Here is a 25856-nt window from a genome sequence, read left to right on the forward strand (position 1 = left end):
CGCTTATGTACGTCGATAAGAGGGGGGCAAAAGGGTGCTGTCCGCGGGTTTGTCGAGTTTCAACCCGGTGATCCAACGGCACCTTGACAGGAACACGCCCACTTGCACAATGAAGCCAGGGATTTTAAGACGTACTTGAGGAAGTATGCAAGTCCTTCCCTCCGCCTTTCCAAGAAGCGGGGGCGGAAGCGGGCTGGGATCGTCAGCGGCTGCTTTCCTAACTGGGAAAGGAATTGATTTACAGATTACGCTCTTCGGAGGGAGTTGAGGCATTGACGATTCGGCATGTGGGAATGTTTGGGCGAGGCGGCGTCGCAGGTCGTCAAACTCGGAGTACCTGGAGCTGTATCAGCCAGTGGCCAGGCTTGCGGACGTCATCCATCACGCTTCGACCCATACCGCTTCCTGATCTTCATGGGCCCGCCCTGTCGCAGGATCAGCACGACTGCACAGCTGCACGAGAGATGAAACACACATCGAGGGTCTGCACGGTGCAGTTCCAGACGACGTAGTCGCCCATGCCGGGGACGTTGCCGGAGACGATGACATGGTCGTCGATGGTGACGTTCTTGGCCCAGAGGGCTCTGTTCTGGTCGGAGCCCTCGACGGTGTGGTCCTCGAGGCGGATGGGAGCGGGCCTGTCGGAGGCGAGCGAGGCGTCGCTACCGCCAGAATCACGCCGCTTGAGCCCCGACCAGTACGGTGGAACTATCTGGTGATCACGGGCGGTGGAAGCCTCGCGGGCAGCGACATGGCCGTTTTGCGTCGGGTGGCTGGGAGTGTCAGAGCCCGTTGACTCCATCCATCCAGCTAGCGCAAGCCGTGAACCAGGGGTGGAGCGACGATGCTGATGACGCCAGGCAGGCAGCGAGCAGGGGCGATGTTGAAAGGCGGGGCGGGAATAGGCTCAATCGTTCAGCAAAGGCGATCAACAACGGCGAAGCGGGAATATGGGGTTGTCTGGGGAGCGGCAAAAGTAGGCACGGTGGCACGTGAACTCGGAAAGTGGCCAGCTCCTGGGCTCAGGCCGTGCATCCGCGAGCCACCCACGCGCACCAGCATTGGCCGCCGGGCTGTCTCCAAGGTGCTGCGCTGAGGAGCTGCGAGACGTGCGAGGCGTGCGTGACGTGCGTGACACAGCTCGTACGGCCATATGCCGGCCGGTGTACGCGGAGAACGGGAGGGCTCACGCCAAGCGGGCAGCTGCTCTCAACTCCGGGCCCGCGGACGCTGGCCGCTGGCCGCTAGCAGCTACGAGGAGGCGGGACAGGCCCGGGCGCAGCCAAGGACGGGCGTCGCCGTGGGAGCCTTCAGGCGCGCAGCGTCAGCGCCGTGCCAAGGGCAGCGTCGTCGCTCTGCATGATCGAGGGCGGCCAGATGCGTGCTGCTGCATGCATCGCCGTGGCGGTAGTGTTGTTGGGCGTGGAGGGCGTGGAGGGCAATTCCATCGCCGTCGGGCCATGACCCCTGCCCCCAGTAGCTCCCGGGCCTGCGCCGGCGCTGCATGCAATGCCAGAACGACGACGATTGGCCCGCGGGCGCTGGGTTTCTGGCACCGTGACAGCTCTTTCGACGGCATTCCACCTCGCAGCAGGCAGGTGCGCCATTGGCCGCTGCGTCTGGCTGGCGGCCGAGCATGGGCAATTGATCGCCGACAAGGGTGGCTGGCCATCCTGGGCCGGCTGTGGGCAAGAGCGGACGGCATCCGGACAGCAGAGCAGCCGCTGGAGCAGTCGCGATGGCTCCGCGTCCCGATGGCTCCGCGTCCCGATGGCGGTGGTGCGATAAGAACACGGCACTACTGGCGGCTTTCTATTTTCGCCGGCTAGCAGTGGAGATGGGCTAGAGCTTATTCTGCACACCATCTATCGCGCCCTCCAGCCATGGCTCCGTCCGTGCGCCAACTAGCAATGCGCCTGAGCCTCCTCCCTTTCCTTAAATCCCTCCCTCCCGCCTCGTGCGTTTGATGGGCGTAGTGTGCCGTCCTCGATCAGCTCTCGCTTTCCGTTTCCGAACTCCACCTGCCCCTACATCCCACTGTCGCTATCCGCCGATCGTCCGAGTCCCTTGAGTCCTGGTAAGTGCGCCCCAGCCTATATTGCTGCTGCATTCCGCCCACATTCCTCTTGCCCATGCCCAAACTTTGCGAGCTCCCACTCCTCCCGCTGACTCTCGTTTTCTGTTCTCAGCGCAACTCCGGAACGCTTCAGCTTTAGAGATTTCGCCATGCGTTCCACCGCCTCCACCATCGCTGTCCTGTTTGCTGTTGTGGGCCTGTCGTCCACGCAGACCATTGACCCCGACTCGGTCTCGATCGAGAACCGAAGTAAGCAATTGCCGGTCCTAGCAGCCGCGGGCTCTTGTGCTGACCAGCTGCAGACCAGTGGTGTCTTGCCCAGAAGTCGCAATGCCCGCTCATCTGCCTTCAAACCAACACGGACGCCACCACCGAGTCCAACACGTGTGACACGGTATGTCCTAGCTCACACGGTCCTCAAACTCGCCCGCGCTAACATGGTTTCGACAGTCAACCCTCGCGTACTCGTGCGTTTGTGCGGACGGACTCTCGCCGAACATCTCGCAGTACAGCCAGACGATGCCCTACTTCATCTGCACTGAGAACAACAACCGTTGCGTGACTGCCTGCAGCAGCGGCGACAACCAGTGCGCGAGCGATTGCCGCACAAAGAACCTCTGCGGAGCCCAGAACCCGACTCGGGTCAATACCACGACTACCGCCAGCACCTCGACTGCTTCGGCCACGTCGAGCTCGACCAGCGGCGGGTCCGACTACAGCAGCTTTGGCGACGGCAATTCGGGGGATTCGTCGAGCTCTGGATCTGGGAGCAGCGGTGCTGGTGCCCTGGCTCTTGATCTGGGCGCCAAGTATGGGCTGGCCATGGTCGTCAGCGGCCTGGTCGGCGGCGCAGCCATTCTGCTGTGAGGCAGCGCAACTTCTCTTGTCCTCTCGTCTTTTACGTTTTTTACAGCACGGTGTTATGGGTAGCGTACGGGCAGCATCGCATCACGGTCCTTTGGGGAAAATCATGGCGGCTTATGGGCATTACGGGAGCTCTCAGCCGCGCCTTCTCTCCCTTCTCATGGCATAGGGGGTTGCACTAATTTGGCGAGTTGAAAACGAAGGAAGATGTACGGAAGCTTAATCTCCAATAATGTCGGCATGGATGCTGCGACACAGTCCTTCAGGCTAGAGTAGGGAGGCAGCACGAAGCGCCCAAAACAGACGCAATTCATGCGAACAGATGCAATTGTCGATGTGCATGTCATGTGGAAGACGAAGACGCTGACTCCAATTTTTTGCACGCACGATGCCTTGGGGGACCCAGTGCACAACGCTGGGGACGTCTGGGATGACGCTCCATGGGCAGCAGATGGCGCGCAGGGGTGGCTCTGATGATGAGAGATCGCCGGGGGCCCTGGGAGACTTTCCCTTTCGATGCCTGGCCCCCGCCAACCCGGCCACCGGCTCGATGCCTATCCGGGCATGGCGCGCCCGTTAACCTTATCAGTCGAGTGGAGGAGCAGGGGTCAGGCAGCGGAGCGGAGTGGATCGTTTCGCCTGAATCATGTCACGCCGTGACGCCGCACTTTCGGCCAGCCTCCCCGCCCTCGACTGCATCTGGCATCATCTGCTCGTCGGCAGAGGCTTGCGGCTCGGTTGCGCTGCCGACCAGGTGCACGGGAGGGGTGAGGCCGCCGCCAATAGCGATGCGTCTCCCCCAAGCCACCCTGGCCGCATCGCTGCTCCTTGATTAATTGCTCCACGACACCGCCTGTTTAGCTCCCCAGCCCAGAGCGGTTGCCACGATGCTGCGAGAACACGGATGCGAGGTGCGCTAGAATCGAAGCGAAGCGGCGATTCGTAAAAAGCGCATGCGCTCTCTCATCCAACCTCCACCAGCCAGCAAGCGCCGGCTCTGGTGTCTGCGCAAATGGGCCATGTCGCCCAAACACGGGGTGCGCTGGGCGCAACGCGCCACTCGACTATCGAATATCAGTCGACCCGAGTCCGAGCGTGCCAACCATGCTCCGGCCCATCGAAATTGCTGCGAACGGACCGCTTCCTTTGCTTCGCCGCCGGAGAAGAAGAAAGCGGGCACACACGGTCCCTCGGCGCACGGTGCCACGCTGCCAAAATCTCCACAGCCCGCACCATGACCACCTCCCGGCCTCGATCAACTTCGGCACCTCCAGCCCACACCGGCATCGGCACGCGAGAGAGCAACGCGCTTGCACAGGAAACACCCATGCACCTCACCGCCTACCACGCTCTCCGAACGTTGGATGAGCAGGCAGTGGCAACCACATAGCGGTCTTTCATTTAGGTGTGGGCTATCCTCCCGCGCCATGTATCTGCCGCGGCTCTTCCAAAAAGAACAATAGGGTGCTCGAGCGTCTGACCTTGATCCTCCTGCGACCCCTCCCTATCTATTGTCCTCCCCCCCCTTCCCCCTTCTCCACACTCGTCACGAGTGTACCGTCTACCTACCTACCATATCGCACAGTCGCCGCTCGGACGCGACGCTTTTCATGCCGTGAATGGGTCGCCCGCCCCCATCCTTGTTCTCCGTAGTAAGCCGAGCGTGCCGCTGATATACCCAAGCCGGCTGCCCGCTCGCGAGAGAGAAAGGGAAAGAAAGAGATACGGTCGGCCCCACAGAGTCGGTCGCCACCTGTGGGTTACATCCGCTCCGTGGTGGATCCCTGGAAAGGAAAAGAAAGAAAAAAGTGAGAGAGGGTCCGGAGTCTGACTGGTGGCGACACACATACAATATGCACGCAATACCTCTAGCGTAGCCCCGCCACGCTAGTGTGTTCAAACACCGGCTCGCCACGTTGAAAAGAGGGAGGGGAGGAAAGAAGAAGAAAAAAAAAAGGTCGATGCTTCTCACAGTAGGATGCAGGGCCGGCAACTCCCTAGGTCCGGCATCGTAGTAAGCGCGCGGGGTCGTGCGGAAAAGGGCCGGTGAGGCGATGCCCCGCTATCATTGTTCGGGAGAAGGTGGCGCGCTGGTGGGCGATGCGTGGTAACTGCGTATTGTAAGCGGAAACGTCGATGCGTTGTAGAGCGGGACGATGTTCGAAATAGTCACGGTGGTCCCTGTAGGAGCTTCATCTTCCAAACTAGTTCCTCTTCTTTCGTTGAGCCCTCTACCTTGACTTTCTCGTCGTTATATTTATCTTGCTGGAAAGGGTCAGTCGTCTTTACCTGGTGCTGCTGCTGTCTACTTGCTTCGGTTCAAGGAACATCTCGGACGGTGACGATATTCCTTGAACGTTCACTTGTGGAAGAATGCCGAAGTTTCCGGCAACTGCACACACAAAGCAGAGTGCAATAGTTCCTCATGAGCGTACAGTGCCTTCCGAGCGAAGATGCACTGGAAGTAATACTTATCAGCACCTTGAGAGTTACTGCGAACGCCCTTATAGCCACGGGTACACATTGCAAACCTGCAGAGGCCAAATGCTGTCTACAACCTTTTCGTGCTGCGGAAACGGCTCACAATCTCCCAGCTGAAGACGAACGAAGACGACTCTTCCATTGCTTTTCTCCATTACTAGATGCCAGACGTACACGAGAGCGGGGGTATCCTCACATCCAACCTTACACCAGACAAACAAAGCTCCGCAGAAGTATCGTACATCTTCCCCATATTCCCAACCTCCCATCCGACCTCGCATATTTTAGCCTCCACCCATGCCGACCCTCGCCGTCAGCCCTGATCTCGTCCTCGTAAACACGCCTCCAACTTTCCTACCCACCCCGTCAATCATTTTCTTCAAGCCATGACTGCCCTCGGCCGTGTGCTGCTCTTGACTCGAATCTTTCCTTTCCTTCTTCTGCGCCTTCGTCCCACCACCACCAGCCGCATTACCACCGCCACCATTCTTCTTCAACTCCCATTCCAACGCATCCATGTCCAGCCGCCACCCCTTGTGCTTCGCCCAATCCACCAACGCGCCATTCACCCACATCTCATGCACCTCGTGCAACAGCGCTCTCACGCGCTCTCTGCGCTCCTCCGCCGACCGCTCTTCGGTCTCGTCGAGCGCGTCGTCGGCGTTCAGCGCCAGCTGCGGCCGGGAATTGTCGGCGAGCCGCTCCAGCTTGTCTGAAGGGCCCGGGCAATCCACATAACTCTGGACTTCGGCCAGGTTGGCGAAGAGCAGAGGGTACTTTTGCCAGAGCAGGTCAAAAAACTCCTCTGGCGAGTCGATGGCGGCGCGTTGCGCGCGGCGCGTGTGCGGTTGCGCGAACCATTTTTGCAGACCCAAAGGGTAGGAGGCTCGTTGTTTGTTGTTGTTGCTGTTGTCGGCGGCGGCGTCTTCGGAGATGCAGGCTGAGGACGGCTTGGTGGAGCAGTCGATGGTACCTGGTACGGAGCTGCTGTCGTTGTCGTGGAGTTGGGTGACGAGTGGTGGGTGGACTGATCCTGCTGTTGTTGACGACTTTTCCGAGTTGTCACGGCGGTGGTGGTGGTGGTGCAGGAACGGGACTTTCTGGATGATGCTTTCCAGCGTGGATTGCCGTTTCAGTGGCCTGATGGCACTTTTTGCGGTGGTGGGGGTGGAGGCCTGGGGAGAAAGAGGAGCTGGTTGTTGGTCATGCTTTTTCTCGGCGACAACAACAGCGGCAGGGCCGGTGCATTGAGTTATATCAGCGGGATGATCCAACGACAGTGTGTCCTGCTGTTCGTAGTCGTAGTCGTCGTCTGCTTCAGAGCCAGAGGTCACGGCAGCTGAATCTCGTGACGGTCGTCTTCTCTCGTGCCACTCGATCACGCCGAAGGGAGATGGTGGGTTCATGTCATCATCATGGCCCGCCAACGACCCCTTTCGCGCTGCCGTCATTGCTGCCGGACCATCAACAACGATGCCCTCCTCGATCACACCGTTTCTCCTCCTCTTCTGGTCGTCCGCCACCGACGAAGACGTCGATGATGTCCGATTAACCCATGCCCGAACACGCTGCGAAATCGAGCCATGCACACCATCCACGGTGACGGGGATCATGGTGCCAGGCTTCTCTTCCTCCTCGCAGCACGCGCATCCCTCCGCCCTCCGCTTGCCGTGCCTGATGCGACGGGCCTCCTCCCTGGTGTAAGGAGGGCTGCTGTCATCGGCCGGGTCGGGTTTGATGACGACTGTTCTCCGCTCGAGACTGCGCTCCCGCCTCTCCCTTTCCTCTCCGTCCACTAGCTGCCAGGGCGCCAGGTCCTCCACGGATGCCATCCTCCCTCTCCTGACCACGGCGAATGCGGGCTTCTTCCCGGTCTCGGCCAGCACGTCCGTCGCTCGGCGGTTGACGCCGAACAATTGGAGTCCGCGCATCTTGTTGCTGATTGGGGGGCTCGAGGCGGCGACTGTGGATATGGTTGGTGATGACTGGGACCTGGAGAGGTGCTTCGGGCGGGCGCCGAAGGAGTGAAGAGTGTGCGGAGCAGGTCGTGGCTGTTGCGGAGATGAAGGGGATGACAACGGGGGAAAAGGATTGTTTTTGCATTCGTGGCCGGTGTCGGCAGCAGCAGCATTCGTGGCAGGAACAGCAGGAACAGCGGCAGTGGAAGCAGCAGCGGCGGCGGCGCGGCGCGGCAACGGCAGTGCCGGAGTCGCGCCTCCTACCAGGGCTGGCGGCGAGGAACTAGAGCATGCTGAGGGCGGGGCCACGGCATCAACTCGCACAAGCACCAGAGTTGCGTTCTCGGGCTTCCGGGTGGTGGCTGCCATGGGGGTGATGACGAAAGTCTCTCGCCAGGCGAGAACCGTGGTTTAGCGACAAGGGGCAAATGAAGTGGCCGGGGAACACGGTGTTGGATTCACTGGGGCATGGCTGGTGGACCGTCGGATGAGAAGGGAGGACATGGCAGGTTTTTGATGCAAGCCACAGCTCGGTGCGGAATGCGCTGTCCCCGGAGCCGTGTGGTGGGCTCTCGGGGCTGGTGGGGAGAAAATCTCGGGGGAGATTGTCTCATGTCGTACGACGAGCTGGTGACGCGCCCCATCTTCTGAGTTTTTCGCCCGTTGCCTGAGGTTTGTGTGGGCGTCCTGCCGTCCTGCCCCGTCGGTCGACGCGCCGCCCCTGCCGTCACTGGCTGCAGGACCAGCCAGCCTCACCCACGGCGCCTTTGCGGCTCGGCGCGGTGCGTGGATGGGCTTCCGTGGTTCAAGTCATGGTGCCGACCCGGTCCAGTTCCGTTCGTCAGGCCGCGCGTGTGCGGGGTCTGGGCAACCCGCATCTCCTCGAGGCCTGCCGCGTCGAGATTGGAAGGACGACATGGCAATGTTTCTGGAGCTGACGAGCATCCGTCCGGGTCACCCGACGGGACAGGAGACGGAAACGGCACGTGATCGTCTGGTGATCTGGGCCATGCGGCATCACTCCATCCGCCCTGGCTGCTGGGAGATCTTCGAGATCGCCCGAGGGCAAGGTTCGAGGAGGCGTCGGAGACAGCGGTCGTCCTTTCGGTACCAGGCTTTGCTTCATCGATCGGCCCTCGTTCCTGGTTACCGGTCACTCCCTGATAAGAAGGCCTTGGGAGTTTTGTGGGACCCAAGTGGATCCAGATCCAGCATGTGAGGCGTGAGGCGTTGTTCCTTGTCGAGGCTTTGCTGGGCGACGGGAGCTTGCCTGAGTGCGGAAGATTATTGAGCCGCGTCCTGGCCCTCGTCAGTCCTGCGCTACCTGCATCTGAATCACCCCGGAACCCGAGATCCCTGGAGCCCAGGAGGCGCATGTTGCATTTCGCTAAATCAATGTGCAACCAGGCAGCGGCGCTAGTCAGCCATGAGTATAGAAACAGGTGCTCGACAATCTCTGTGCTGCCATTACAACAATAACCACTGAGCCTTATGCTTGGTATCCTTTTCTTTTCGTGTGACGCAAAGATCCAGAACGCCCAACAAGCCCAACAAATAATGCACGGTGAAATGAAAGGACATGAGGGACCGGTGCTGATCCCTGGAGAAAAGAAGACATTGAAACCCAGAAGTACCCCAAACTTTCTCCGCGCACCTGAAAATGCAAAATGTCCCCGTGGGGAGAAAACATGACCGGCCACCATCCTCCTCGATCCTTCAACCAATCTCCTCTGATTCAAATAGTGCCAACAAGAGTGGTATGAAGGGGTATAGTATCGCACCGTAGACGGAAGCATTTGACCTTTCCTCGTGAATCTTGAAAAATCCTGCGTAAGCTCACGCAGGTTGCCAGACGGTTGAACGCAAAACGTCGCAAGAGGACCAAACAGAGAAGCGCTTTCGTGCGCGACATGCGTCTACATGACCACGCAATCTTTGTCGTCCTTGCCCTTTTTCCTTCCCTCGGGCTGGATGGCCCCTGTTTCTCCCGAGGCTGCCGCTCGGATGATGGCCAGGCGTTGTTTCGCGCGCGGCTCGCCTTTGTCGGCTGCGCGAACGTACCAGACGTTTGCCTCGAGAGGGTCACGTCTGCAGCCGATGCCCATCTCGGTGAAGTAGCCCACAGCATACTCAGCTTTAGGAAGCCCTGTTGTTGTCTCGTTAGAATCGGTGAAATCCAGGACAAGAAACTCTACTTACCCGTTTCGGCTGCGCGCTTGGCCCATTCGTACGATTCATTTTCATCTTTCTCCAGGACTGGCGGCGCACCAACCAAATACCAAGCGCAAAGACACATCATGGCATCTGGGATGTCTTGCATGGCAGCTCCAGTGTAAAAATGGACGCTAAGTGCGGGATCCTTGGGGCAGTTGAGAAAACCATGCTCGTAACATTCGCCCATCTTAAAGCAGGCCTCAGCGTTGCCCAACTCGGCAGCTTGAGTGTACAGCTGTGCGGCATAGGCCTCGTCTTTGAAACAGTCGTCACCATGGCCATGCTCATGGAGCTTTGCAAGGAGGAGCGGGCCTACGTTGTACTGCGGATCCGCGGATTCCGAGGCACGCTTTAGCCACTTTAAGCCTTCTCGGTCCCGCCGACCAAGTCCCAGCTCCCCGAAGATACAGGCCTGGCCAAGGCGGGATGCAGCACCTGGATGGCCCTTGGAGGCCGAAGCACGGTAGAACTGGGAAGCCTTGGCCAGATCCTTGCGGGAGCCCCACCCATGCTCGTACATAAGCGCGGCGCGGAATCCGGATTCGGCGTGTCCATGTTTGCTCGCCGCAACGAAGAGAGGGAACGCCTTCTCCTGGTCTGGTTTGCCTTTGTTGAAGAACCCGGAAGAATAACCGTCTGCAAGGAGATACTGAGCAAACGGATAGCTGCGATCCGCCAGCCGCTGCAAAATTTGCCGTGATTCCTTAACCATCACTGTCTCGGCATAAGCCTTTTTCGCCGGATCCTCGGAGTGGATATATTCTTTGGCAGCTTGAACAAGGTAAACGGCAAACTCGTACTGAACCGACGAATCCGGAGTCTTCTTGACATTCGCCATGTACATCTCCACCGTCTTTTGGGTATCCAGAAGCGACACGTCGTTCCCGACCAGGCCGCGCAGAGCACTCTGAGACAAGTCCTGCGCTGGTGCAATTTGCTGCGCGTAAGGAACATTGTTGAGCAGGTCCACGTACGAGTGAGGCCTGTTATCCGGAGACCGTCGACTGCCCGACAATGAACGAGCGTACGGAGCGGGAGATGATGTAGGAGACGGCGCAAGAAGGTCACCGGAGCCTGGAGAAGGATGGCGGTCGCGAGGGTTAAGAGTGAACGCGGACACGGGCCGAGTCACAGTTGAGCGAGGCTGAGATAGACCGACGCGAGGTCCAGAGCTCTGACCGCTGGAGGAGCCTTGAGAATCAGAGTAGGTTGACTTCACTCGATCCCGGCGCTCAGCCTTCCTCGGCTTTACAGGCTGGACCTGGTACGGTTGGTGGAAGTACTGCGGCTGTTCGAACTCGGGCTCCTCCTCGAGATCCTCGTAACGCATGTCGGAAGCTATGGTATGCCTCTTGAAGTCTTCGGTGAGGACGTCTCCGGCCATGGAGGCGGGCGGGCTGTTAGACATGACGCTGATGCGGGCTTGTCGGTAGGGTACGTCTCCGTGGATGGCATTCGACGCAACGGAGTCGCGGTACCGGTCGGGCTCAGGGGTCTCGACATCGCGGGAGCCGTTTGAAAAGCCGCCCAAGCTCTGCACGGATGTCCTATTTCCCTGGACGGCATTATTTGAGGGCCCCTGGAGCGTGATTGATGGTTGGTTGCGGTGGCCGTTCACGGGCCTGCGACTCGGCGAGACAGACGACGAGGGGGAGGGATATGCGTTTGCAGCATCGCTGCCCTGGGAGCCGGCGCCCTGGCTAGGCGGCTGCGCGGCGCGCTGAACGTGGACAGCATCTTGGTAACCCATGGCCGCTGCGGGGATGGCTCGTTATGAATGGATCCTAGCCGCCTTGCAACCTTATCTCAACCCTTACTCGTGGCGCAGGTGATAGCTGCAGCGGAGCGATAGGAAAGCGATAGGAACGCGATCGTGCGAGATCGGCGGCGATATGCGCGCGATTGGAGGCGGCGATCAATATGCGGCCGGGGCGAGTCGCAGGTAGAGAGGGTGCCTTTGCTGCTGGAAGTCAGCGCTGCTGCATGGAGTCGGGAGTTTGACAGGCGGCAGCGCGGGAGCCCTGGTGGTGCTGCGGCACCGGGTATGTATGCGCCGTTTGCTGCAGGGACCGCAGGCACACCCGAAGAATTGGATCGGCGGGGTCTTACGGTCTTACCGGAGGTGGGCGGAGGGCAGACGCCAGTGCCGGCTGCTGAGTGGCCGCGAGTCTGCGCTGTGGGGTTGGGACGCGCCGCCGAGTACGACGTACGACTCCCTTTGTGACCCCGCTGGTGGCCCGGCTGCTGTGCTCTCGCGGGGCGCAGGCAGGCAGCAGGCGGAGCGGAGCTTGCGGGCTGCCGGGGCGGCGATTGCTGCGCGGTGGCTTGCGGCCAATTCGTATTGAGCAGAGGCGTGCTCCTCCGCGCGTTGCGGTCGGGTCCGGTGAGGAATGAGTGGAAGGCACAGGCTTCTAGAAAGCGCGGCCGTGTCACAATAGCTCCTCGCTATAGTCGGGCGCTTGGGCGCGAGGGAGATTATGGTGAAGAAGCGGCTAGGCAGGCTGTATATGGCTGGGGCTGCCGCCGCCGAGCGGCGATATATGTCTCGTCGGCGCTGGCGCGAGGCTTCCAGAGCAGCCGCGGACGCGCACTCAGGCGCTGGCGTGCAGCGCCCACCGGCGGCGGCTTGCAACTCTTCCCGCAAGCGCGAGGCATTGCGATCGGCCGACGTCGTCATCCGGGCAGACGATTTCGACGCAGAAATTCACCCGCGCGGGCTGGACGCTGCACCATGCAGGCCCGCTCCGTTTCAGGCCGCAGGTGCACGTCTGGGGCGGCAGTAGAAAGGCGGTCGGTTGGGAGGAGCTTGCCGAGCGCTTTGGGAGCACGGCGATCTCTGACGCACGCACTGGACCCTGCCGTCGTGCCATCCAGCACGCGCTGCTGTCACGATCTGTCACCAGCACGTCGCGCCCCACAGCGCGATAGCTCGGCCGGCTGCCGTGGTCGCCCAGCCCGGCCGCGGCCCTGCCCCCCACCCGACCCCGTGCCCACGCTGCGACGTGAGAAATAGAGAGTGCCGCCGCGACTGCCGCTTGGGGCAGCAGCCAAGAGAGCCGCAGGCCCGCCGCCGCCGCCGCCGCCGCCGCCGCCGCCGTGCCTGGAGTCCCGGAGTCAGCAGCCAGCGCGCGCGGACCAGCGCCGGCGTCGCAAGCCTGCGAATCCTCTCGTCCCGCGCAATAATACGCGATGGGCCGCAGGGCGTGCCGGGTCTCGGGCGAGGTGACATTTTTTCTCGTGAAGAGTCAGGCGGCGCACGGCAGGCGCAAATCGCTCTAGCAGCGCGCCACCTGGTCCAAGAATAGGCGCGTCGCCGCCCTCCATGTCGCTAATCCCGCAGCCAGCAGCAGCATTCAGCCGGCGCCGTCGCCTTCGCAACCATTCGCTGCCGTCAGGGGAACCCTGCGGCCTCTGTTGACTACTTCCCCAGGCGCTCCCTGCGAGCGCGTCCGGCTCCAGTCGTGCTCCGGCCTTGCTGAGCTCCCCCAGTGCCCAGCCCAAAACAAACCGTCGTCACTCGTTTCTGCCGTGTAACTCCCGGTCGCTCCGCCGGAGACGCGCACGATACCCAACCCAACCTTCGTTCTGCATCCGCCTTGAAGTCTGCAACCTGCGTGTTCACCCAACGCTCGTTGTCCCGGCGCGCCTCGATCGCTGCCGTCCCTCGTTATACTCCGCAACCACCACCCATCAGCGGCGCTCTGTCAGGACGCCTCGGACGGGTGCCCGCAAGGCGACCAAAGCAAACTTGATCGCTTGGATGCCCTTGGCCCCGTGGTGCGTCATTGTACTCTGCAGGCAGAATTCCCGAGCACACCTTGTTTTCGCAGCCTCGCAGACCACCACCGCCGGGAATGTAGGCTAATCTGCAACAACAGCACCGCCCAACATGTCGCTCCCGCTCAGAACGCAGCCGCCGGCCTCGCCGCGGCGGCGCGAACAGGCTCACATTCGACACAGCTCCCACGGCCGCACTCGACGAGACTCGTCTTCCCGCCGCCGTAGGCCTTCCGACGTCGAGCCCCGGCCGTCGCACGACTCGCGCACATCGCGCGCGTCGAGAACCACGCCGAGAAAGGAACACTCGCGCCATCCGTCTTCACAAAACGCTCAGCCTTCCCCGCGGACACCAACCGCCCGCGAAGACGATCCGATGATGGCGGCCGGCCAAGAATTGACCCGCAAGCGCAGTCTAGTAAGGCCGGAGCGCAGCCGCATCGAGCCCGATCATCCCAACTACCACTACCGTCAACATGCCTCAGGCATGAACGTGCGGCCTTCGACCACTGGCAACGACCCGCTTGCCGAGAACCATTATGAGGCTGAGACTGCTAGCTCGGAAAGTACAGACATCAAAACCTTAGCTCCGAGGGTCCAGCAGCGGAGCTCGGGCAACAACTACTACAACGAAAAAAAAGAGGCCCACAATCGGCATGCTGGTGCCGATCGCAAGCTTCAGCGCAGATCCGCCCGGCAAGAACCGAGGAAGAAAGACAAGGACGCAAAGGCCCGAGAGCGCATCCGCAACGGCGAACGACCCCCGAGTTTGTGGAGCGTTTACTGTGCTATCCTGACTTTCTGGGCGCCAGGTTGCATCTTACGTTGTTTTGGAATGCCTCAGAAAGCTCAGCAGCAGGCTTGGCGCGAGAAGATTGGCCTGATCAGCATCATCATGTTGATTTGCGCTTTCGTTGGTTACTTGACATTCGGCTTCACTGAGACTGTTTGCCCTAACGGGGGCCCAATGCGGCTGCAAGTCAACAAAGTCGACACTGGTTACATGATCATTCACGGGAAAGCGTACGACCTATCCAAGTCTTCCCACCCATGGGTACGCGGAATCCCCGAGGGCGCAAATGTCCTTTTCGATCTCCCGGAAAAGCAGGGCGGCAAAGACGCCAGCTTTCTGTTCCAGAACGTCAACGGTCATTGTAAAGGCCTGATAAATGCCGCTGACGGCTCTGACGTGGTCTCTGAGGATAACGGGACTGAGTTGGCCTGGTATTTCCCCTGCAACACTTTCAACCAAGATGGTTCTTCGGAGCCGAACTTCACGATTCCGTACTACCTGGGATATGCATGCCACACGTCTTCCGCTGCCCGCGATGCGTATTACAGCCTCAAGAGTGATGGAGATGTCTTTTTCACCTGGGACGATGTGAAGAACTCAAGCCGAAACTTGATGGTCTACAACGGCGATGTTCTCGACCTGAACCTTCTAGAGTGGTTCAATACTACTCAAGTGTCATACCCCAGCCGCTTTGATGATATTCGGAAGAATTCAGCACTCCGTGGGGTTGACATTACCCGCTCGTTCACTTCGACAGAAGACAAGCAAATCGCCAAGTGTTTCTCGGAAATCATCAAAGTTGGCTCTATCGATACCGAAAGCATTGGCTGCATTGCTTCCAAGGTTGTTCTCTACGTGTCGTTGGCGTTCATTCTCTCTATTGTTGCTGCCAAATTCTTCCTCGCTCTAGCCTTCCAGTGGTGGATTTCTAAGAAGTACGCTGCCGACAAGTCCGGAATGGGTCTTAACTCCAAAAAGAGGCAGAAGGAGATCGAAGACTGGGCCGATGATATCTACCGCCCTCCGCCGAAAATTGCCGATCCTACTGGGCCCAGTTCAGTGGATCGCAACAACAAGCGCAGCAGCAAGTTCTTTCCGTCGACATCCAGATTCACCAGCCCCTACGCAATTGACTCGGGCAAGTCCCGCCCGCCGCCCACGACCATGGCCAGCCAGAATTCGACCGCTCGTCTCATGAACCCTGCCTTCAAACAGGGCAATCGAAGCGAAGGCACTCTTGGTTATGACATGAATAGCAGGTCCGGTGGAGGTGAAAGCCGCACTAGCTTGATGCTCCCACCTACTTCTGACCAGCGATACTCCAGCTACATGGGTGAATCCGAGGGCCCTGGCCCGGCAGGCTTCATCCACGAAGCTGTAGTTCCGCAACCTCCTGCCGAATGGCAGCCGTTTGGCTATCCTCTCGCACACTCCATCTGCCTGGTCACCACCTACTCTGAGGGTGAGGAAGGTATTCGGACCACTTTGGATTCCATCGCCACCACGGAGTATCCCAACAGCCACAAGCTGATCCTCGTTATTTGTGACGGTATCATCAAGGGCAAGGGCGAGGAGTTCTCGACTCCAGAGATCTGTCTTGGCATGATGAAAGATCACGCTGTTCTGCCCGACGAAGTGCAAGCCTTCTCGTATGTTGCGGTTGCCGGTGGATCGAAAAGACACAACATGGCCAAAATCTACTCTGGGTTCTATGACTACGGCGACGACTCGCGCATCCCGGGCGAGAAGCAGCAGCGCGTACCAATGATGCTTGTTGTCAAGTGCGGCACGCCTGAAGAAGCCAGCAAGTCCAAGCCAGGAAACCGCGGTAAGCGCGACAGCCAGATCATCCTGATGTCCTTCCTCCAGAAAGTCATGTTTGATGAACGCATGACGGAGCTGGAATTTGAAATGTTCAACGGCATATGGAAGATCACCGGGATATCGCCGGACTTCTACGAGATTGTGTTGATGGTCGATGCGGATACGAAGGTGTTCCCTGATTCTCTGACGCACATGATCTCCGCTATGGTCAAAGATCCCGAGATTATGGGCTTGTGCGGCGAGACTAAGATCGCCAACAAGCGCCAATCGTGGGTGTCAATGATTCAGGTCTTCGAGTAAGTTTTTCCATGTCTGTGCGTGCGATCGGCATCGGATTCCCTAACGGGCAGCAGGTACTTCATTTCTCACCATCAGGCCAAGTCGTTCGAATCCGTGTTTGGCGGTGTAACGTGTTTGCCAGGCTGCTTCTGCATGTACCGCATCAAGGCGCCCAAGGGTGGACAGAACTACTGGGTTCCGATTCTTGCCAACCCCGATGTGGTCGAGCACTACTCGGAGAACGTTGTCGACACGCTCCACAAGAAGAACTTGCTTCTTCTTGGCGAGGACCGTTACCTGTCAACGCTGATGCTGAAGACGTTCCCGAAGCGCAAGCAAGTGTTTGTTCCACAAGCCGTCTGCAAGACGACGGTTCCGGACGAGTTTAAGGTTCTGCTCTCGCAGCGTCGTCGGTGGATCAACAGTACCGTTCACAACCTGATGGAGCTCGTTCTTGTCAGGGACCTGTGCGGCACCTTCTGCTTTAGCATGCAGTTCGTCGTCTTCATCGAGCTGGTCGGCACGCTTGTGCTGCCGGCGGCGATTTCGTTCACCATCTACCTGAGTAAGCTGATCCTGAGGTGGTGAGCACCACGAGGCGGACGGGGTACTGACGCGAGAGAACACAGTTGCGATCGCCATCAAGGCAGCAATCGAGCACACGCCGGCGCCGACGATTCCTCTAGTGCTGCTCGCGCTCATTCTCGGTCTTCCGGCCATCCTGATCGTGCTCACCGCTCATCGGTGGTCGTACGTGGCATGGATGCTGATCTACCTCGTGTCCTTGCCCATCTGGAACTTCGTCCTCCCGACGTACGCGTTTTGGAAGTTTGATGACTTCTCGTGGGGTGACACGCGGAAGACGGCAGGCGAGACGAAGAAGGGCGGGCACGAGGACGACGGCGAGTTCGACAGCAGCAAGATCACGATGAAGCGCTGGCAAGACTTTGAGCACGGTATGTACATACAATCCTCGTCCCCAGGGCGGGCAGGCTCGGACGCGGACTGACTGGGAAACAACAGAACGGCGGCTCAGGGGCTCCAGCGTGGGTTGGTCGCAGCAGAGCGCGTCGGCCGGGGCATGGCCGGCTGGCTCGCATCAGCAGCAGCAGCAGCAGCAGCAAGGATACGAAACGTACTATGAGCATTAATCATGGTGCATGGTGGCGTTTTCCTGGGAGATGGCCAAGGGCAGATGGTTTCTCAACGCGTCTGAAAGCTGCATCTGGTGGCACCGGCACAGAGATGATCCGGAGCGGGCGTGGTTTCATTGGGCGGTTAGGGCCAGAGGCGACGCGCAGCTGGACAGATTCCGACACGGGCCTTTTTGCCAGCAGCATCTGCAAACGTGCGCTGCTCGCACTTGCATGACGGGCGGAGCCGAGCTGACGGCGGCGGGTAATGCGGGTTTTAACGATTAAAGAGCGGCGGGCGGCGGGCGGCGGGCGGCGGGCGAGCGCAGCAGCGGCGGGCGCGTCCATGTATGTAGCTCTGGCGCGGTAACGACGATATTAATTACGAGCAGCATCTGGCATCGGGCATCCGGCACCCGGCATCTGGCATCTGGCATCTGGCGAGGGTTCGTGTGTGCGTGCGTGGGTGCGTGGGTGCGTGGGTGCGGAGAGCTTGTGCAGGGGTGGGCTGTGGCTCACTCCCATATTCGATGCAGCATGCAGCGCCCGGGTCGGACAAGGCCCCGTTTGCAGCCCCAGCCGCCCCCGTCGGTTGCACCGTCATGTGCGTCGGGCTGGGCTGCTGCGCATGGCCCTGATGGGAGCGAGAGCGTTGGCTTCGGCGTGGACCCGTGGACCCGTGGACCCCAGGACCCCACCGTGTGTTCAACGTGTTAACGGCAGCGCGCGCACGCTGGCCACGGTGCAGCAGAGCAGCAGAGCCGCGGCTTCCAGCGACGGCAGCGCCCCACACCGCGCCCGGACCCCTCCCTGGGTCCCTTCACCCTTGGCCGCTGCCCGTGCGAGCCGCTCTTATCGCCTGCGCTTGCGCACTTGCGCACTTGCACTTGCGCGCTTGCAGATCGCGCCCCGCGCCCGCCGCAGCTGCCAGAGCTGGCAGAGCCGTGAGCCCGTCCATCGCCAGCCCAAAACCTGCGCTGCGCTGCCCTGCGCGGCGCTGCTGATGCTAGGTCGTTTCCTTCTCGCCGCTCGCCGCTCCCCGCCGCCTGTATCACCCGCCCGCCGTGCCCGCCGTGCCCGCCGTGCCGCCCGTCCAATCCGCCGCCCGAGACAGATCCCGCTCCCCAGCATCCTCCCAGACCTGCTCAAGCGCGCCGTCGCCCCAGTCCCAGAGCCCTGGCTCAAGCGCCGCCAGCTCTGTCATGCAGCGTGCCGCCCTGCCAGAGCCAACGTGAACGCCCCGGACCATTGTACATACTGCACGTCTCGTGGCTCCCTCGCGCAGCCCTGCACATACGCCGTTTTGCGACTTCTTCGCATATCCCACATATTCTTTAGCCCCGACCACCCCGGCGAACGTTGGATCCGTCACGTCCCATCTCACGCGCCGCCCGCCCGCGCGCTAATCCCCGACGCCGTCCTGGCGCCCCCGTCGCAGCATGGCCAGCGCTGGGCATGACATCGTCCGCCCGGCCCCAGCGCAGACCCATCCTGCTCCACCCAGCCAGCCCTTCCACTACCGCTCCGGTCACGCCTCCTCGCTCCCCTCCATGGACCCCTTCTCGCAGGACTCTGCATACCACGGCGACACCGAGCCAGACATGGACGGCCTGCCCGACGACGCTGACTCTGATATGGATGACACACAGCCCGGCGGCGTGCCCATCCCGTCTGGCGAACCCTATCTGGGCTTCCATCATGGACTACAGACGACGCCTTCCGCTCCGCCTCTCTCTCATCTACAGCCCCCAGCACCCCAGGCACCCGTGGAAGACACCTCGCCTCCAGCAAACGAGGAGGGTGATTTCTCATGGCCGGAGCCTTTCACATTCCAAGGAGCGGCGTGGCCGCTCACATCCCAAGCGGGCGCTGGCAGTGGCACAACACCCGCTTATGTTCCCATCAACAACCAGCCACCGTCTTTCAGTCTCGGGAACGCGCAGTTCGTCATTCCGCCCTACTGGGAAGACTATGAGGTCAATACACCTTCCGTGGACGACTACAACTTCAAGTCAGATATCTGCAAGTTCATGGAGACTTGGAGAGTCGCTGCTGGCATCCCAGAATATGGATTGAGCAAAATCGGATCTGAGGCTTCCAGGGTCAAGCACTGGGACCGCCCTCGGTCAATACTGAGGGAAGATCTGCAAGGAAACCGATACGACATCCAAGGCATCAACTGGGACAGGCTCGAGACGGTTCGAGAGGCCGCCCGAGACGCCCGCACCAAGCTCTATCAGGTTTCTGTGGGTCGAGTCGGCGTACTGCCGCCCAGAATGGCAAGGAGACTGCCCAACACTGAGAGTTATTTCCGTTTTCGGAGAATGAACACAAACCACCAGGCTCTGATAGCCCATTTCCAGCTGCGCAACCTCATTTCTGCCACCTCACGGGCTGATATTTTCTATGCGGGTCGGTCGAGAGTGATGCGCACCGACTCGTCGGGCGTCTCGACGAGCTGTGTCATGGATCTGACGAGGTCCCAATTCGACTCACTGCACTCTGCAACGTTCGACATTACGTCGATGACGGCCTCGGAGAACATTCTTATTGCAGGTGGCTTCCATGGGGAATACGCACTGGTCGACCTGCAGTCGGAATACGGCAGCAAGCCTACGCAGGGCTTCATCACGCACGAGCCAAACGGCATCACCAACCACGTGCACACGTTTGCGAACCGTAACACGGGCGGCAACATGGCCGTCTTCTCGTCGAACGACAAGCGCCTCCGCGTTTTGGACTGCACCACGAACCGCTTCGTCCACGACTTCGGATACGAAGATGCCATCAACTGCTCTGCCACTTCGCCCAACGGCCGCATGCGCATGGTGGTCGGCGACTTTTCAGAAACGCTGATTACAGATGCCGAAACCGGGCGTCCGTTCGAGCGCCTGGCCGGGCACGACGAACACACGTTTGCGTGCGCCTGGGCTGACGATGGCATCCACCTCGCCACGGGCGCTCAGGATTCCAAGGTTGTCGTGTACGACGCGCGTTGGTGGGGGCGGCCACTTTCAGTCATCGCATCAACCATGGCCTGCCCGCGCAGCCTGCATTTCAGCCCTGTCGGCGGTGGGCGGCGTGTGCTGCTGTCAGCCGAAGCAGACGACGTGGTCAGCGTGATCGACGGGCAGACGTTCGATCGCGCCCAGACGCTCGATTTCTTCGGGTCCGTCAGTGGGGTTAGCTTCGTCCCCGACGGGTCCAGTTTCTTCGTGGCCAACAGCGACGGCAAGTTCGGCGGGATCATGGAGTTCGAGCGGGCCAGCTGGGGCGAGAGGGCGGGCGTCCAAGCCGAGCCCGGGACGGAGCGCCGCGAGAGAGGTGGGTCGAATCTCAGCGGCAGGCGCGTGAGCCGCGCAGTTGACCACAGGCAGACCGAGTGGGCGAACGACGTCGACGTCGACGCCGATGCGAGGACGAAACTGGGCTCCGTGGCGCGGAGGAGAAGAGGCCTCGGCCTGGGTGAGCTTGTCGTGTAGACAGTGCACACTCCCGGCGCTACCCCTCGCCCTCGACCATGGTTCACCATGTACACTCGGCCAGGAGCAGCAGCACCGTATGACGGCGATACCTTGTATTTGACTTATCACTGCATTACCTACTCAACCGGAAGGTGGAATTTACTTGACGCAGCGACGACGACCAACGACCGAGACGTAGCGAACGCGGAGTGGCAAGCATCTGTTTTGTGGCTTGCAGTGCTGTGGACTGAAGCGAGCAACATGCTACCTTCTTTTTCTTGCTTTTTGGGCGGCTCTCCTTGTGTCGAAGAGCCACCACGTGTGGACAGCATGGTGGCGTTCTTGTGCGTTTCTTACTTGCTTGCGGCTGAAGGGCTCTGTCCTTCAGCGCGCCTTGAGACTGCTTGAGTCGGCTCCAAGCACTTCATTCTTAATTTCTTGTTGTCACAGTTGTGTGCTGCTTTGATCGTTACTTGTCAGATACCTTTGTGGAAGTTTGCTCCCAAGCTTCTTCTCGTTTCTTGTGATTAATTTCTACTTGTCCTCTCCTCATGTTTGATCAGTTTGATCGTCTACTTTCGGCCGGGTTTCTCAGTCGTTGTCTTTCGGTTGCAAGTCCCGTCTTCTGCCTCGTTCAAGCAGCTTGTCGGGAGCCGTCGTTGAGCGGGCCTTAATTATCCTCAGTCGTATACCCCACTACCCCGGGCGTGCGGACTTTGTCTCGCCTTTTCAGCCCCCCTCTGTGCGTTGCGGTAAGGCATGCTCAGGTTATCTGATAGCCCGCCACAGCGACATGAAAGGGACTGGCTGTATGTACATGTTCTGCTTCTCCCTCTTCACTTGAGCACAATACCACAGGTTTTGGAGCCAACGTCTTTCGATGGCATGCAGTGCAATGGTTTCGGTCGTCTCTCGTTGAGTCCGAGACATGGCCTACCCTCGCCCGTCCCGCAGCGGCGACGGAGGGGGTCGCATCACTACTGTCTTGGGACGGTCAATGGTAGTTGATGGTCTCCCTTGCCAATCCCGTTTTGTTGATTGTTTTGGACGGGCCGTGTACAAGGCTTACTTTCCGTTGGGGGGGAGGGAGGGGGCAGGATTGCGGTCATCTGATCTTCTGAGACAACGGTAAGAAAGAGAGACACAGGCGTAAGTATGAGAGGATGGGCGTTGCGGCTGAGGCGGCGGGATGGAGTCGCTGCCACTTCCGGCTCGGATCCTTCTGCCGAATGCAGACGCCCCCGGCCGCGAGAGTGTGCCATTGGCGAGCAGGAGAGAGCGAGCTACCTAAGCCGGAACGTGAGGGCATGACGGCATGACGGCATGACGGTCGTTGGTCCTGCGCTTGGCGCTTGCTTTTTTTCTTTTTCGCTCTTTATTTGCCCCCCTAATGCCGCCTGCCGTCGGTTTTTTTGATTGTGATTTGTTTTTCGATCGGCTGATCTGCACACGGATGGCTTCCTTCCCTTTCACACACATACACACGGCCGTTGCCGGGAACGGTGAGACTAGCGGGTTTTGGGAGAAGGCGGTGGTGGCGTGGCTGCCGCGTGGGTTGAGCGAGCTGGGCGCTGGTGTTAGCTGCAGGCCGTCAGCCGAGGCTGACCCTTCCTGTGTTGTGCCCCATCCATGCGCCGCCTGAATGGGAGAGCGGAACGATCCTTGTTCATGCGGCTGTCCGCCTGGGCCTGGAGTCGCATTGTTTCTGCATACAGCTGTTTTTATTTTATTTTTCCTTTTCCATTCTGGCGCCGTGAGCGTTGCATTGCGTGGGAGATCACACAGGCTTGAGCAGCAGCAGCAGCATTTCGCGCCGCCTGATCTCTCTTTTTTTTTTTTTTATCTTCCTTCTCCCGAACTTTGATTAAACGCCGGACGATCTGTGCGACTGTCGGCAGAGATGGCATCCTTCCCTGCATGGTTGCACGGGAGACGGGGGGGCCGAGAGAATAAGCGGTGGTGTAACGGGTGATCGGCGAAAAGCTTGTGCTCAGACCCGAAGTGGATCGATCATGCTTGTTGTTTGCTTTTTTTTGTACCTAGACGTATTCTCTCGCTTCGCTTGCATCTATGTACATATCGGTCTCTCTCCACTCCTCCTCTCTTGTCTCGTCTTGTGATACATACGAGCACGCTGCCTTCTGCCGCCCGGATACGAGGACTTTGACGGGTTCAATGTGAATCCTCGCTGTCAGTACAGTGCAGTGCAGTGCTTGAGCTGAGCCGAGCATCCGACTGATGATCCAAGAACACACTCACACACACATAGCGCGCAAGCCACAGCCTGCAGAAAGCCGTTGTCGGAGACGGAGTCGGGATACTTGAGGCGCTTTTTGTGCTCTTCGGAACGAGTCCAGATCTTCCCCGACACGTGCGGGCTGTCCGGAAGAGGCGCCACATGCCACGCGGGAGAGCAGCTCCTTGACGCTTGCTTTTGTGCCGTTGCGATTGGTTTTGGAAGGCTGCTGGTGGTCGTGGCGTCTTCCTTCCTTCCCAAAGTGGCCGGGTAGCCGCTTCCAGTTGTTACAGATGACGCAGAAAGGAGGAGCTCGGAAGAGAAAGAGAAACCCACTCAAGTCATCCTAGATTTCAACCTCGTTTCGTCATGTATCCTCCAGAACCCATTTACTGTCCCACCATGTCTTGCTCCAGCCGGAATAGCGTATGACTGAGCTGATATGGCTAACTTAATGCCCTCCGCCCTGGGATGGAGAGGCACGAAAGGGAGGCAATGTCAGCTCGCAAACAATGAATATACGTAGTGAAGAGAACTGCATCCCTTTTGCTTTATTTCCACTCGCCCCTGCACTGGTGTACACATTCTTCTTTGGGCTTCATTTCGATCTTTTATATTCCGGCTATACTTCCACATGTGTACCTTCGTTGACGGTCAGCTCGCCAGATAGGGGTGAGACAGTCGACGATTTAAGGACCCGATCATTATACCCTCACTGGATTGTGTCGCGTCACTTATTTTCTTTCTTTCTTCCTTCCTTCCTTCCTTCCTCAGTCAAACTGAGGTGTACGAATGATGCTGCCGTCAACCGATATTTATTCATTCAAATTTCTGCTTCGCTGAAGCGTGGAGCAACGAACTAACAGCCGTAAACAACCTGCGCAACGACGATCTACTTCAGTCTACATCCTGCGTCTTTCCGCTCGGATGCGCGCAACAAAATCTGCCCCAACCCTCACATGTACGCCTTCGTCTCCCTCTCGCACCACTCCCAAAACTTCTCGGCGATCCCTAGCCCTCCTTCCTCGTTCGTCCGCTTGATAGCCGCCTCGAGTTCGGCCCGGGGCTGCTGGATCTGGCCCCACGGCACGACGAGGCAGCCGCTGTTGTCGATACCAATGTCGGGCGACCAGCCCGCGTAAAGCTCCGTGTAGGCGCCTTTGATGGCAGGATAGAGCGTGGTCCGCTGGTTTTGCGTGGTTAACAACGGTCAGGAGAGGAGCTGGAGGGAGGGAAGAGGAAAGAAGAAAAGGGGGAAGGAATACTCACAGCCACCAATTGTTCGACAGGTCCAGTATGCCTGTACAGCTCCGTGTACAGGTTACCCGGGTTCCAAGACTGTGGTCCCGTCTCGTCAGCGGGGTCTCGTCCTTCTTTCTATCTACCCCAGTCCAACTGGGTCCAAGTTTTTCATTTCCTGCACCCTTCCTTCATATCGCAGCTGTAGCATCGTCACATCGCCTCCCTTTGGACCGGGGCCTGACAAGAAGAAAAGAGAAACGAAGAAACGAAAACTTACAGAGCTCACAATCCCACTATCCTTGCTATACCTCCTCGCAAACTCGGTCCCCAGGAACACGTTGCCCGACTTGCTCTGCCCGTAGTTCTGCTGGGGGGTCCCGAGCACCTTGGGCTCGCCCGTCTGCTCGTCGAGATCGACGCCGTGCGCCGGGGAGAGCAGGTCGATGGCGAGCGAGGCCGCCCAGGTGACGCGGACGGAGCCCGGAGGCGAGGACGCGGCGGTCTGGCGTAGGAGGGGGAGGAGAAGCTGCGTGAAGAGGTAGGGGCCGAGGCAGTTGGTGCCGAGTTGGAGATCATGGCCCTGTTTTTTTTTTTTTTTTCGTCGTCGTCAATCAAGAGAGGCGGGGGGAGGAGGAGGGGGGGGGAAAGCATAAGGGTTCAGCCTACCTCCTCCGTCTTGCTGCCCTTCGGCGGGAACATGACGCCGGCGTTGTTCGTCAGCACGTCCAGCCTCTGCTCCTTGGCCATGAACTCGTCGGCGCTCTTCTTGATGCTGCCGAGGTGCGCGAGGTCCAGCTGCAGGAACTCGACGCGCCCGCTGCTGTCGCTGACGGCTTCCTTGACCGCGGCGATGCCGGCGGCGGCCTTGTCCGCGCTGCGCCCGGCGACGTAGACGGCCGCGTTCTTGGCGTACAGGATCTTGACCAGCTCCAGGCCTACGCCCGAGTAGCCGCCTGTCACGATATGGACCTTTTTTTTTTTTCTCTCGGTCAATGAGAGCGCGGCAAAGCGTAGGTAGTCGGGGGAAATAAAAGTAAATGAAATATGAAACAGGAACGGAACCCAAGAGACGGTATAGGAGCGTGAGAAGGCCGTGATGGTGATGGTGGAGTGTCCGGAGCCACGTTACGTACCTTGCCCCGCTGGTCCGGCAGCTCCTTGTCGGTGAAGGGAGGGTTGGCGATCCAGGCCGACTGAGCGGCGACGTTCTTGATCCTCTGGAACATGTTGTTTGTGCGGGTTTCTGTGGTATTGGTTGTGTAGGGTGGAGTCTTCTTGTCGCTGGGAAGCGCACGGTTGTGGGGGAGCGGGATGATGGGCTGTAGCTATGATGCAATGGCAGCAGCTAGTTATCTATGTCCGAGCGCCATGGCCATCAGTCGCCATCCGACGTTTGAACACGGTGCAGAAGAGAGCATTTGCCGCAGCAGCTTTCAGAGTCCCGGGCTGATGGGCCAGGTGCATAGGGAGCGGCGCACTCTCATCGAACCTTCAAACCACTATGTAGCGATGCA

General features: G+C 59.5%; 7 protein-coding genes across 7 annotated transcripts in view; 3 read left to right on the forward strand and 4 right to left on the reverse strand.

Moving 5' to 3' along the window:
• The window catches only part of BKCO1_3500024 (px domain-containing protein), a gene marked incomplete at both ends in the record, with an annotated part of 1030 nt that extends 228 nt beyond the window's left edge, over nucleotides 1-802 (reverse strand). Inside the window, 4 exons of the mRNA XM_020274768.1 lie at nucleotides 136-193; nucleotides 243-337; nucleotides 400-425; nucleotides 476-802. Coding sequence (XP_020129085.1) covers nucleotides 136-193; nucleotides 243-337; nucleotides 400-425; nucleotides 476-802 — 506 coding nt within the window. The remainder of the gene's footprint in view (nucleotides 1-135; nucleotides 194-242; nucleotides 338-399; nucleotides 426-475) is intronic.
• Nucleotides 803-2226: 1424 nt separating this feature from the next.
• On the forward strand, nucleotides 2227-2944 carry BKCO1_3500025 (cdp-alcohol phosphatidyltransferase; the record flags this gene model as incomplete). The annotated part of the gene is made up of 3 exons (XM_020274769.1): nucleotides 2227-2326; nucleotides 2380-2471; nucleotides 2528-2944. 3 exons carry the CDS (start codon nucleotides 2227-2229, stop codon nucleotides 2942-2944), a joined length of 609 nt encoding a protein of 202 aa, XP_020129084.1.
• Nucleotides 2945-5706: 2762 nt separating this feature from the next.
• Nucleotides 5707-7749, reverse strand: BKCO1_3500026 (uncharacterized protein; the record flags this gene model as incomplete). The annotated part of the gene is made up of 1 exon (XM_020274770.1): nucleotides 5707-7749. One exon carries the CDS (start codon nucleotides 7747-7749, stop codon nucleotides 5707-5709), a length of 2043 nt encoding a protein of 680 aa, XP_020129087.1.
• A 1547-nt stretch (nucleotides 7750-9296) lies between these two features.
• Nucleotides 9297-11344, reverse strand: BKCO1_3500027 (protoplast regeneration and killer toxin resistance protein; the record flags this gene model as incomplete). The annotated part of the gene is made up of 2 exons (XM_020274771.1): nucleotides 9297-9526; nucleotides 9580-11344. 2 exons carry the CDS (start codon nucleotides 11342-11344, stop codon nucleotides 9297-9299), a joined length of 1995 nt encoding a protein of 664 aa, XP_020129086.1.
• A 2139-nt stretch (nucleotides 11345-13483) lies between these two features.
• Nucleotides 13484-17418, forward strand: BKCO1_3500028 (chitin synthase 4; the record flags this gene model as incomplete). Its single annotated transcript, XM_020274772.1, has 4 exons — nucleotides 13484-16284; nucleotides 16342-16832; nucleotides 16897-17223; nucleotides 17291-17418. The coding sequence occupies 4 exons, from the start codon at nucleotides 13484-13486 to the stop codon at nucleotides 17416-17418; spliced, it is 3747 nt and encodes a 1248-aa protein (XP_020129079.1).
• A 1421-nt stretch (nucleotides 17419-18839) lies between these two features.
• BKCO1_3500029 (wd repeat protein) lies at nucleotides 18840-20882 on the forward strand (the record flags this gene model as incomplete). The annotated part of the gene is made up of 1 exon (XM_020274773.1): nucleotides 18840-20882. The coding sequence occupies one exon, from the start codon at nucleotides 18840-18842 to the stop codon at nucleotides 20880-20882; it is 2043 nt and encodes a 680-aa protein (XP_020129078.1).
• Nucleotides 20883-24055: 3173 nt separating this feature from the next.
• On the reverse strand, nucleotides 24056-25568 carry BKCO1_3500030 (short-chain dehydrogenase; the record flags this gene model as incomplete). Its single annotated transcript, XM_020274775.1, has 5 exons — nucleotides 24056-24286; nucleotides 24370-24438; nucleotides 24620-24922; nucleotides 25009-25311; nucleotides 25476-25568. The coding sequence occupies 5 exons, from the start codon at nucleotides 25566-25568 to the stop codon at nucleotides 24056-24058; spliced, it is 999 nt and encodes a 332-aa protein (XP_020129148.1).
• Nucleotides 25569-25856: the final 288 nt, after the last annotated feature.

The sequence above is a fragment of the Diplodia corticola genome (genome assembly GCF_001883845.1).
Source record: "Diplodia corticola strain CBS 112549 chromosome Unknown scaffold35, whole genome shotgun sequence".
NCBI classification, from domain to species: domain Eukaryota; kingdom Fungi; phylum Ascomycota; class Dothideomycetes; order Botryosphaeriales; family Botryosphaeriaceae; genus Diplodia; species Diplodia corticola.